General features: G+C 50.5%; 1 protein-coding gene across 12 annotated transcripts in view; it reads left to right on the forward strand.

The window, feature by feature from the left end:
- The window catches only part of ARMC8 (armadillo repeat containing 8), a 702,262-nt gene that overhangs the window by 189,020 nt on the left and 500,108 nt on the right, over positions 1–13,134 (forward strand). For 7 of the 12 annotated variants that reach the window (XM_086955495.1, XM_086955496.1, XM_086955490.1 and 4 more), the window contains exons 4-5: positions 12,460–12,602; positions 12,730–12,827. In XM_086955495.1, the coding sequence (XP_086811621.1) occupies positions 12,460–12,602; positions 12,730–12,827 (241 nt within the window). Of the gene's footprint in view, positions 1–12,459; positions 12,627–12,729; positions 12,828–13,134 lie in introns of all 12 variants that reach the window. The other 5 variants (XM_086955494.1, XM_086955489.1, XM_086955491.1 and 2 more) reach the window with 1 other exon arrangement.

Here is a 13,134-nt window from a genome sequence, read left to right on the forward strand (position 1 = left end):
TGCACTTCCAGATCCACACCGACCCCAACACAACCCTCCGAGGAACACCCCAACACAACCCTCCGAGGAACACTCATCTACAGACCTCCCGGACCAAGACCACAGTTCAGCGACACCATCACCGACCTCGTCAGCCCCCACGCCCTCACTTCCACGGACTACATCCCCCTCGGGGACCTGAACTTCCACCTTGAGAATAACAAAGACGACAACTCCACCGCCCTGATAGACAACCTCGCCAACCTCGGACTCAAACAGCTTGTGACGACACCCACCCACGCCGCTGGACACATGCAGGACCCCATCTTCTCCACGAGCCCCCATGTCTCCTCCAACCACACCACCGAACTCCACTAGACCGACTACAGATGCGTCCACTTCACCTTCAGGAAGCCCACCACACAACACCACACCCATCAGCTGCCACGCCGCTGCTGGGGAAAGGTCACCATGGACCAACTGACTACCACCCTCGCCCTGAGACCACACGCCGACCCAGACACCGCCGCAACCAACCTCAAACAGTGGATCAACGACTGCGCCAACACCCTCGCCCCCGCAAGACCTCCACAACCAACCACACGAACAAGAAAGCCGCCTTGTTCAACGAACACCTCCGGACCTCCAAGCGCACCTGTCGGAAGCTGGAGAAGAAATGGCTCCACGACCTAACACCAGACAGCCACACAGCCCACAACAGCGCCACCCGCAAATATCACCAACTCATCAGGACTGCCAAGAGAACCGCCTTCAAGGACGGCCTAGACAACAACGCACACAACACCTAAGAGCTCTTCAGCATTGTGAAAGAACTCTCCAACCTCAGCTCCAACACCAACGACATACCACCATCACAAGACCTGTGCAACTCCCTGGCCACCTTCTTTCAACGCAAGATCACCGACATCCATGACAGCTTCAACTGTGAGACCCCCACACCCACCACCGAGCCCACCACCCCCGCGATCACTACCCGCACCAGCCGCCTGACTGCCTTGTTCAACGTCAGCGATGAAGACACCATCAAAACCATGAACTCCATCCACTCCGGATCCCCATCCGACCCCTGCCCTCACCACATCTTCAACAAAGCCAGCACAAGCATCGCCCCGACCTCCGGAAAACAATCAACAGTTCCTTCGATACAGCAACCTTCCCGGAAAGCTGGAAGCACGCTGAGATCAACGCCCTTCTTAAGAAGCCCAAGGCGGACCCCAAGGACCTCAAGAACTTCCGGCCCATCTTCCTGCTCCTGTTCCCGGCGAAGTGACAGAGAAGATTGTCAACAAACAGCTAACCCGCTACCTCGAAGACAACAACATCCTGGACCCTTCCCAATCCGGTTTTCGTAGCAACCACAGCACGAGACCGCCCTCATCACCTCCACTGACGACATCAGGATCCTAATGGACAAAGGAGAAACAGCCGCCCTCATCCTCCTGGACCTACCAGCAGCCTTTGACACAGTATGCCACCGAACCCTATCAGCACGCCTCCATGATGCCGGAATTCAAGAGAAGGCCCTGGCCTGGACCACATCCTTCCTCTCCGGCAGAACACAGAGCCGTCCGCCTCTTACCCTTCCGCTCAAAAACCACTGCGATCATCTACGGCGTCCCACAGGGATCCTCCCTCAGCCTGACGCTGTTCAATATCTACATGGCACCGCTCGCCCACGTCGCACGTCAACATAACCTCAACATCATCTCCTACGCCGACGACATCCAGCTTATCATATCCCCACACCGCCAAAGCCAACCTCCACAGAGGAATGAAGGCCGTAGCTGACTGGATGAAGGACAGCAGACTAAAGCTGAATTCAGACAAAACGGAGGTCCTCATTCTCGGACCCACCCCATCAGCCTGGGACAACTCTTGGTGGCCCACATCGCTAGGCACAGCCCCGGAACCCACAGACCTGCACGCAACCTGGGGGTCATCCTCGACTCCACCCTCTCCATGACCAGGCAAGTCAACGCAGTCTCTGCATCCTGCTTCAACACCCTCCGAATGCTCCGCAGGATCTTCAAGTGGATCCCTCCCGACACGAGAAAAAACGTCACCCAGGCCCTTATCACCAGCAGACTCAACTACGGGAACGCTCTCTACTCAGGAACAACAACCAAGCTCCTGAGACGACTACAACGAGTCCAGAACGCCTCGACACGCCTGATCCTTAACGTCCCCTGACGCAGCCACATCACACCCCACCTGAGAGGCCTGCAATGGCTCCCCGTCAACAAGAGGATCACCTTCAAACTTTTCATCCACGCACACAAAGCACTACACAACGCCGGACCTACATACCTCAACAACCGACTCCGCTTCCACATCCCCACCCGAAGCCTCCGCTCAGCTAACCTCGCCCTCGCCACAGTTCCTCGTATCCTGTAAAATCACCGCCGGCGGCAGATCCTTCACCTACCTCGCCGCCAAGACCTGGAACGCTCTCCCCACCAGCCTACGACAGACTCAGGAACTGCTGGCCTTCAGAAGACTTCGCAAGACCTGGCTCTTTGACCAGTAGCGCCCTCCCCCTCTCCCCGCCCCCCACCCCTAGCGCCTTGAGACCCTCACGGGTATGTAGCGCGCTTTAGGAATGCTTTGATTGATTGATTGAACTGCATGAAGAATGTTGCAGACTGGATGAAGGCCAACTGTCTGACGCTCAACACTGACTAGACGAAAGTGCTAATCTTTGACAACCACGCCTCTCCCTGAAATGACACCGGTAGCCTGCCGAACTCTGACCCATTTCCACACTGGCAGACCACGCCCGCAATCTCCTCATCATCCTCGACAGCAAACTCACCATGAAATGGCAGATCAGTGCAGTCTCAACCTGCTTCCATGCTCTCTGCATGTTCCAAAGAATTTTCAAATGGCTCCCCAACGGAACGAGAAAAACAATCATGCAAGCCCTAATCACTTGTCTGTTTGTCTACGGCAACTCACTTTACACAGGAACCACCACCGAACTCCTGAGAAGACTCCAGATGATACAGAACTCGGCACCGAGACTTATTCTCAACCTGCCCAAATGGGCCCACACCTTAGGAACCTCCACTGGCTCCCCGTCCAGGAATTATGTCAATTCAAGATCTTGACAAAGGCTACAAAGTCATCCACGACCAAGGACCCAGCATACATGAACCACTGCCTGAACTTCCACCAACCATCCAGAGACCTTCAGTCTGCCTCCATTGTCCAGACGCTGCGCATCTGCCATGCCACAGCTGAGACTGTTCCTTCTCCCACCTCACTGCCAAGTACTGGAATGGCCTTCCCCTCCACCTCAGAACCTCACCCTCGCTGGCGGACTTCAGGAAGAGACTTCAGAACTGGCTTTGCGACTGAGCCCAGCAACCTTTCGCCTGGATACCCTCATGGATGATACACTGTGCTTAATAAATACTGATTGTTTGATTAATTCTGCCATCTTGGACATCAAGTCCCTGATCTCTGTCTGTCTCCAGGAACAACAAACACATGCCCTTTCGGACATGGCCATTGAGATCTTGACAGGCCGTGCCTGATGAATTCAGGATGCCCTTGAACAAAACATTCAGGATGGACACCACTATGTGAAATATGTCTTGAGGGTCAGCCTTGACAGAATGGACTGTGAAGTCCATTGTGATCAGGTGCCATACCTGGTTACATAGCATTTGTTTAGCTAGTAACATATAGGTATCCTTCATGGACATGCCTTTTGATGTTTCCAGGCTTTTCAGCTTTAGTGTATTCAAAACACCAGCATCACAGTGTGCTTTTGTAATAGAGGGCGAGTAGAGAGGACCCCTTAGGCAGAGAAGAGGGAGGTGTTACTCCTGCTATATCTTGGTGCCAGTGGTTGTATTTAGATCTTCGTCAACTGACCGCTTTCTTATGAAATGACAAATAATAGATGCTTATTCTTGCCTAGGGTCTTTCGTCTCTGTATCTGGGCGATAGAATGATACCCTTGGATCTGCAGGATGTGAACATTCATGTGCCTGTCTTGTGGTCCCAAGGCACTATATATGGTTTGTAGTGTGTTTGGAACATTTCTAATTTTCCACTCCACCACTTGGCATAATTTCTGTCATGTTGGCAGTGGTTGTGGTCTAGCTTCACTAGGTGTACAAAGGACAGACTTGCCGCAGTCAATTGTAGTCCACCTCCAGATGACGGATAACTTTTTTCATCTCTAAGGTTTTCTATCAGCGAATCAACACCCCATCTGACGCCTGTAAAGAGGATTCCCTTAATATAGACCAGACTTGATGCCTAGGCATTTAGGACCTTGCAATGATTTTAGGACATTCAATGAATGATCCTGATGTTTCAAGGTCCACTCGTAGGTTCTGTTATGAAGGATAATGAGGCTTATTGAACTCCTAACTTTGTGCATCCTCCTGGTCCCCCAAACCCACTGGCACATGTGAACCTTAGAATGGAACCTATGCATTTAGTAAACGGAACACTGTGTGTACCTCAAAGGAGCAAGCCCAGGCCCTTAAGTGGTACAGACGGACACCAACCCGTCATGAGGCATGCCATCCTCCCTTCCCCCAACCACAGCTCACAGGAATGACAGGCCCGTTGTCTCTTGGTTGGGACCATCACCTGGGAGAAGTGAAGATCGGGGATTTCTCATTCCCAGTGAAGTGAAAGATTTGATTGACTTGGCAAGCTTTTTTCCCATCTATCAATTGGAGTCCAGTGCAGGTCGTAATGACAACTTGAGGACACGTCAGTGAGCTGTATGCACCGTCGGAGCAATCCCTGTACACCATCTAGTTACCTGAAAAATTGGTACTGCAGGCTCATGCTTTATTTCTACTAAAGTTCATTTTGCTTTACTAATGTGGGCCAGTACATGACCCTTACTGCTTTGTTCTCTTAGCCACATTCCTCTAAATACCCAAACGCAACTCTGGATTTTCATCGAATGCACAAATGCATACTGGGTCAATTTCCATTTTTATGTGGTGTTTGCCGGTGCTAACAAAGGGACTGGAGTATATTAGCAAACACTGTCCCGGCGGTATCCTCTGCATAAAGATATAATATGCCCTGCATGTATGAAATAAGGAATTTAACTTGTGATGGTGCGGAGTACTTTTGAGATGTAAAATAGTTCCTCACATTGAAGAACTCCAAATAATATTAAATGATGCATCAAACAACTAAAGAGCATGTAATTAGAGAGGAAATGCTCTGCTGAAGGAAAAGCCCAAATCTGAAAGAGACTGTAGTTACAGATTCCTTACCTGTAGAATTAAGCCCTGGCATCAGACTGGATCCGGAGATTTTTTTCTTTACTAGTACCCCTGTGCGGTGGTAGGTGGAGTCGGTCCACTCCACGTCCATAGTCTGGGTCGTGCTCACCGGGATGACATTGCGTTGCCCCTGCGTGCTGACATCAGTTCTTTCTTTTTCCACGCCAGACTTACGCAGATCCGGAAAGAGCTTGCCCCGTACTCCATTTTTTACTAACCTTTTTCAACTTTTTGTTGATGCCTTTTTTGAGTCTTTGACTCCTGGTGCACGGGGGATGTCCCATCGTTGGACCGTATTCCAGCCTTGTAACTCCTGTCACAAGCTGATGTCCGTCACAGCTCCGCACCTCGTGTTCCTCTGGTGCCTGGAGCACTACCATTTCCTGAAGTCATGCTCCGACTGTCGGGTCATGAACCCAAAGTCTCTACGGAAGCGGTCCTGAAAGCTTTTGGAGGCCCAGCAGTCGTCTCCTCGTCGGTTGAGGTCCCGGACTAGAGGAAGGCCTCGGGAGCGATCGCAGAACCAACGTCACCATTTGTCTTCCAAGCCTTCGCATTCCTAGGGTAAGTCGAAGCACAAGAAGAAGGCAAAGAAGCACCGTTGCTCTCCGCCCCGCCCGTCAGCTGACATGACGCGGGACCCGGAGCGTCATCGCTCTCTGGCTCTGTCTTTGGTGCCTGCTTCTGGGACAGCTCTGCGCTTCCCTCCTTTTCCCAGAGCCTCCATTGCCCAGCTTCAATCTTTCTACTAAGCGTTTCACGACATCTTTAGGCAACCCGACTCAGCCTGCGCACCTTCAGGCCTCGCGGACTCGGCTGGCAGCTCCGGTGCCAGAGGGCCCCCGAGGATCCAGGCCTGGATCCGGATCAACGCCGGTCGACCTCACGGTACCTTCCCCGGCAGCGGTTCCAGTGACAACACCTCGACGCTGGTTGTGCCCCCGACTGGCGTCGAACCCAGCCTCACCTCCAACGTCGATAGCGGCTCCTCTGTCCATTCCTCGTGTTACCTTCCTCCCTGAGTGGCAACAAGAGGAGGGTGAGGAGGACTGGGAGGGTTCTGTGGACCCTTTGGCTGACCTGCTTGAAGAGCCGGACTGGCGAGAGGAACTGGGTGATGGCAGTTTTTTTTGGGATACCTCCCCAGGTCTTGGCATGTTCTCCCCCCCCTACCTTGGCTATGGAGGAGGGAGCTTCCAATGCATTGCTGTTGCGCAGGGTATCTGAGGCTTTGGGCCATGAGCTTCCTACGGTGGCAGTCAGGACTAACCTCCTGACAGAGGTGCTTCAATCGGCAGCGACCTCTTTGGAGTCCCTTCTGCCTTTTAATGAAGCCCTCACCGACGTCCTTCTGGGTACTTGGTCCAAGCCCAGCACAGGGGCTCCTGTGGACAGGATAATTGCCGGACATCACTGCCGGCCCCGGGCAACCCACTTTACCTGTTCCAACTTCTGCTCCCGAGAGCTTTATGGTCCAAGCCTCATCCTCTAAGGGTGCATTCCCTACTGCACCCCCAGATAGGAATCCACCTTGGGAAGAAGATGTTTTCTTCCGCCAGCTTAGAGCTGCTGTCAGTGAACACTGCATGCCTCTTGGGGCGATATACCCATACGGTGTGGGATATGGTTGTGCAACTACTGTCACAGTGTCCGTAGGAGGCCAGGGCCGTTCTCACCCATGCAGTAGAGACACAGCTAAGTTCATCATCAGATGTGGGCTGGATACCTCCGACTTTCTGGGCAGAACAGTTTCCACGTCAGTAGCCTTGAGGCGCTTAGCCTGGTTGATTATGTCTGGTTTCTCTGGGGATGTCTAATCCACCTTACTGGACATGCCCTTTGATGGGCGTCGCCTTTTGGGTGACCAGGCAGAATTTGTGCTTGAGCGCTTCAAGGATTCTAGGGCTCCACCCAGGTCCTTGGGCCTCGCTGCAACCTCTCGCCCCGCGCAGTCTGCTTTTCGCCCCTTTCGTGGCCATGGAAGGGGGGCCCCCACCATGTTGGACACAGTCCAGCCACCGGCCCATGCAAGCAACCCTGCCTCTGCTTGGCTGCGAACATGGGACCCAGTGACTACGATCTGTGGGCCAGAGGGCGGGCCAGTACACCCAGAACCACCTGCAGCAGCCTACAAGCCCTCCTAATCTGACCTTTCAGGGTCACCAGAGGCTAGTGGGCGACAGGATTCAACATCACCTCCCCCAGTGGCAAAACATCACGTCGGACAGTGGGTTTTGCAGAATGTCCAAAGGGGCTCCTCCCTTCCTTTTGAGACTGCCCCTCCCTCCAAGCCACCATCCTTCCATCACTTGTCGGAGGATCACTTGGCCCTTCTCCGCCAGGAAGTTGCAGCTTTCTTGGCCAAGGGAAGCTATCAAAAGGGTCCCTGTGCCAGAAGTAGGTTGTGGTTGCTATTCCCACTACTTTCTGGTCCAAAAGAAGGACAAAGGCCTGCGTCCTATCTTAGACCTCAGGGCCCTCCACTGTTTCCACCGGAAAGAAGTTAAAGATGCTCACGTTGGCGCAAGTCCTATTTGCCCTCGACCCCGGAAACTGGATGGTAGCATTGGATTTGCAGGACGCATATTTCCATATCCCCGTCCTGCCAGCCCACAGGCATTACCTACGGTTCATGATAGACCACGAGCATTTCCAGTTTACCGTCCCCCCCACCCATTTAGCCTTACCAGTGCCCCTCGGCTGTTCACGAAAGTGATGGCGGTGGTCGCAGCTCATCTGCGCTCACCAGGGGTTCCAGTCTTCCCCTATCTTGACGACTGGCTGTTGAAGGTGGGCTCGCCCCAGGCTGTAGTCTACTACCTGCTGACTACGGCTGACCTCCTGCACTCGCTGGGGTTCACTATCCGTGTGCCGAGGTCCCACCTAATTCCCCCTCAGAAGCACCTTTTCATCAGAGCAGTTCTGGTTACCGAGCAGTTTCGGGCTTATCCTCCCGAGCAGCGAGTCCGTAATATTTGGGCTATGATACTGATGTTTCGGTCTCTATCCCGGATTTTGGTGAGACTCTGAGGCTGCTGGGCCTCATGGCCTCCTGCATCCTGCTGGTGGATCATGCCAGGTGGCATTTGCGGCTCTGCAGTGGGACCTGAAATTCCAGTGGGTGCAGCATCAGGGGAATCTTTCCGATGTTGTCTAGATCTCAGAGGGGACTGCACATCAATTGCAGTGGTGGCTCAGGAACCAGTATTGGGTCAGCGACAGATCCCTTTACCTTTCTCAACCAGAGTTGACTGTTGTGACGGATGCGTCACTTCTGGGATGGGGCAGTCACCTGGGAGAGGCGGAGATCAGGGGTCTTTGGTCTCCAGCAGTGTCTGGTCTCCACATCAACCTTTTGGAGCTCCGGGCGATCTGTCTTGCACTGAAGGTATTTCTTCCTTCTGTCAAAGGAAGAGTGGTGCAGGTGTTCAGACGGCACCACCGCCATGTGGTACTGCAACAAACAGGGCGGGGTCAAGTCGTGGACCCGATGTCAGGAGGCTAATTGCCTTTGGACATTGCTGGAACATCATGGCATATCACAGGTGGTTCAACACTTGGCAGGTTCTCTGAACGCCACAGCGGACGAACTCAGCCGTCGGTGCATGATGAATCACGAATGGTGTGTTCACTCTGAGGTGGTGCAAGGTCTCATTCAGCAGTGGGGAGAGCCTTGGTTAGATCTGCTCGCCACCGAAGAGAACTTGCAGTGTCACCAGTTCTGCGCTTTGGAATTTCCAAGGCGGGCCTTGCTCGGCAATGCTTTTCGTCGCAAATGGAATTGTGACTTCCTGTATGCCTTTCCCCCTGTACCACTTCTGCCCATAGTGCTGAAGAATATCAAGCTCGACCGAGTCCAAGTCATTTTTGTGGCTCCTGACTGGGCACGAAGAGTCTGGCACCCTGAGCTCTTGAGCATGGCCATCGATCCTCCCATCAGACTGCCTCTTCGGGAGGATATTCTGTTGTAGCAGCAGGGGACTGTCTTCCACCCGAACCTGTCCATCCTCCACCTCCTTGTGTAGAGATTGAGCGGCGAAAGTTGACAGCTTTTGACCTTCCTCCTGAAGTTTGTAATGCCATGTTGGCAGCCAGGAATCCCTCCACTAAAACGGTATACGCCTGCAGATGGAACACGTTTGTGGCTTGGTGCACATTAAAGGCTGTGGATCCCCTTTCTGCCCCTCTTTTGGAGGTTCTCTTGTACATGCTTTCTTTGGCCCGGAAGAGCTCTGCCCTGGGCACTCTTAAAGGCTACCTTTCAGCCATATCTGCCTTTCTTCGCCTTCCTGATCAGCTTTCACTTTTCAAGTCTTCTATTGTAAATAGATTTCTAAAGGGCATTACTCCGCTCTTTCCTCCTTCTCCGTTCATAATGCACTAGTGGGACTTGAACCTGGTCTTCACCTATCTTATGTGCACTCCCTTGGAGCATCTTCACAACTGTCCTCTCAGGCTCCTCTCTCTGAAGACCGTTTTCCTTGTTGCCATGACCTCTGCTCACAGGATGAGTGAGCTTCAGGCTTTGTCTTCAAAACCTCCTTTTCCTGCTGTTCATCTGGACAAAGTAGTACTTCGCACAAGGCCATCTTTTCTTCCCAAAGTGGTTACCTCTTTCCATATATGACAGACCATCACTTTGCCCACCTTCTTCCCACCTCCGCACCCTTCCAAGGAGGAGGAGAGACTCCACCGTCTGGACCCAAATATGCGCTGTCTTTCTATCTCAACTGCACAAAAGATTTATGGGTGGACGATTAACTGTTTGTTGGGTATGTGGGGGCCAAGAAAGGTTGGCTGTACAAAAACGCACCATCTCTCGATGGGTTGTCCTATGCATTAAAATCTGCTACTCCTTGGAAAAGAAGGAAGCCCAAGTGGGACTTTGTGCCCACTCCACCAGGGCAACGGCAGCTACTACTACCTTGGGGCGTGAAGTCCCACTCCTTGAGATCTTTCCTGCAGCAACGTGGGCATCTCTGCACACGTTCATCAAACATTATTACCTGGACAGCTAAGTCCGGAGAGACGGCTACTTCGGCCGCTCTGTTCTCCAGGACTTTCTGGTGTGAACTTTGCTTGCAGACCCACCTGCGGGGTTGGGATTGCTGGGGTATCTATTCTAAAGGTAAGGTATCTATAACTGCAGTCTCAATCAGATGAACAAGTTACTTACCTTTGGTAACAATGTATCTGTAAGAGACATATCTAGTTATAGATTCCTTACTCCCAGCCCCCTCCCACCCCATCCTCCCCATTCAGCAAACTGGCTTCTAGGGATAGGGACTCCCTTCCAGGGCCTTAGTTATGTGCACCAGTGGTCAGTGTCTTGCATGGCTCTATGGTTGTGGCGTGGAAAGTCGTGTCAGAACTGACGTCAGCGCGTAGGGCCGGCGTCTAAATAAACACTGCAACGTAAATCCTGGCGAACATGACGACGGACTGGGAGTCGACCGACACCACCTACCGACACACAGGGGTACTGCTAAACAAAAAATGTTCGGATCCAGTCTGACACCTGGGGGTAATTCTGAAGGTAACGAATGTATAACTAATATTTGGGTTAAATGGTGCTAGCCAACTAGGTTGGGGTGCAAGAGTGATTGAAGAGGGCGTGAGGAAGAAGAGTATATTATACACATAGTCACCACACCGTGGGGGAGGCAAGTCATGGGCAGCTGTAATTGCCAATGGTGAAGGATTTGGTTGTGTTTTGTTAAAAGGATGTTCCGACACACATGTAGCTTGTGAAATCCTGTTTAATTAAGCGTCCACCATATTCCAGTACAGCCAGCTCAAACCACTCTTCCCAGCAACTGAATTCCTAGTTGCCAAGGCACTTTACATTCGAAGTGATGTCTCCAAGAATCTATTGGGTTACATCAACATTAAAGAGGCAAAGACATAAGTAGACCACTACACATTTCTACTTGGGGGAAGGGCAAGAGCTGAAATTTCCTACTCTAATGTACACCAAAAAGAGCACAGGTAAACATGGGTCTTTAGGAAAAGACAGTATAAAGTGATGAGAGAACAGGAACCAAGATGGATAAAAAGTAACATTAATGAACTGTCAGAAGACTGAAAGCACCACCCAAACAAAATGGGGAATCTATGCTTATTGAGCAAGGATGAAGGAACTGTTTGTCTACTACAAGTGAAACAACAACTAAAGATGTACTGGCATAGGTGAAAGTTGCAGCCTTTCTCTCTCAGCTGTTCACTTTGGGTACAGAAAAACTGAGGGGGATAGGGAGGAATTTTTCTTGTATCCTAGTTTTCCTAAGCTAAAGCTGACAAAACGGTACTGCATTATTGAGACTTTGAAGCCTTCATTGCCATTTCGTGCAGACAAGTTGCATCACTGTGATACGGACTCCATGTAGGTAATCCGATATATGGCTGCATAGTGTTACAAATCAAGTCTAACTGAGGTAAAAGCGACATTTTTGACATTACAGAGGAGCTGCATACATGAGATATACATGCAGAGTAACTTAGGGGAGCAGAAATGAGGTCCTTCAGTCCATAAGCATTAGAGAGCTCTTGTCACCATTAGGAGACTTCGTAGTCTCTAAATTCTGACATTTGTAGGGGAGGCAGGAAAAACATTGATGTGTATATAGTGAGACGACTAGCTGAAGCCAGGAGGTTCTGTCAGTGTTGTACAGTTTTCACGCCTCTGAAGTGCTATGTCCAGGTATGGAAGTCATGTATGCAGGGTGGCAAAAAGTCATCCAGTGGTGTGTCTTTTGAAGTTCAAAATCGATCGGATCAAGAATCTAACCATGCATATATCAACAGAGATGGATAGAGAATAACACGGAACCATTCAAACATTACACAATCCTTCATCGAAATAATTGTTTTGAATGCCTAAAAAAAGCTCACTGGATAAATGACGTATTCAACAAAATGTAATGTTTTTCATCTAGGACAGAAAACAGGGAAAACTACAAGGGAATATAAAATTCGATATCATGTAGGGTCTTTGTGATGAGAGCTTGCAAGAAGAATCGATGGCCGTTGGAATCTCGATCTGCCATCAAGTAAACTATTTCAGTATCACTCCTGCATAGCTGTCTTGTATGTAGAGTGTTAGAAAAATGGCTCAATTTATGCATGGAGACTGTTGTGCCTTCATTTGTTGTTTTTGCCTCATCTCTATAGTTATGTCAATTCTTTGTCTCAACAGGTTGTTGTACCTCCTGCAGCATGAAACATCTGGCACAGAGCTAAAGACAGAGTGTGCTGTTGTCCTGGGGAGCCTGGCAATGGGCACAGAAAACAATGTTAAATCCTTGCTTGACTGCCACATTATCCCTGCCTTGCTGCAAGGTATCCCGGCATTCACCCGGCGCAGTACATACTCCCATTTAATTATTTCTTATGATTTAAAATTATTCTATTTACTTTTAGTAAGAGGAGCTCAAACTGAAACATACTCTCCCATTTGCACTCATAGGATTACTGTCGCCAGACCTGAAGTTTATTGAAGCTTGCCTCCGGTGTCTCCGTACCATATTCACCAGCCCTGTCACGCCAGTGGAGCTCCTCTACACAGTACGTTCTAGGCCAACCTGCTATTACTGTTCACTTCTTGATGAGGCAGAGTGTAGAAATAGCACCACTATTTGTTTTAATAATTTATATGGCTATTTTTTTTGTTTCTAAGACAAAGTAATACTGTCACATTAACAAAGATGAAATCCACTATTGATAGTACATATGGCACAGAAATGTAACTTTGAGAAGTTGCATCAGCATTGACGATTGTTGCATAGATTATGTATTATCTAATAATTCTGTGGGTACTTGCACTCGTGTTCTTAGACAGTGATATGCTCTTACAGTTTGACTCTTTTCAATG

This window comes from Lissotriton vulgaris, chromosome 2_1, assembly GCF_964263255.1.
Source record: "Lissotriton vulgaris chromosome 2_1, aLisVul1.2, whole genome shotgun sequence".
In the NCBI taxonomy this organism is placed as follows: Eukaryota; Metazoa; Chordata; class Amphibia; order Caudata; family Salamandridae; genus Lissotriton; species Lissotriton vulgaris.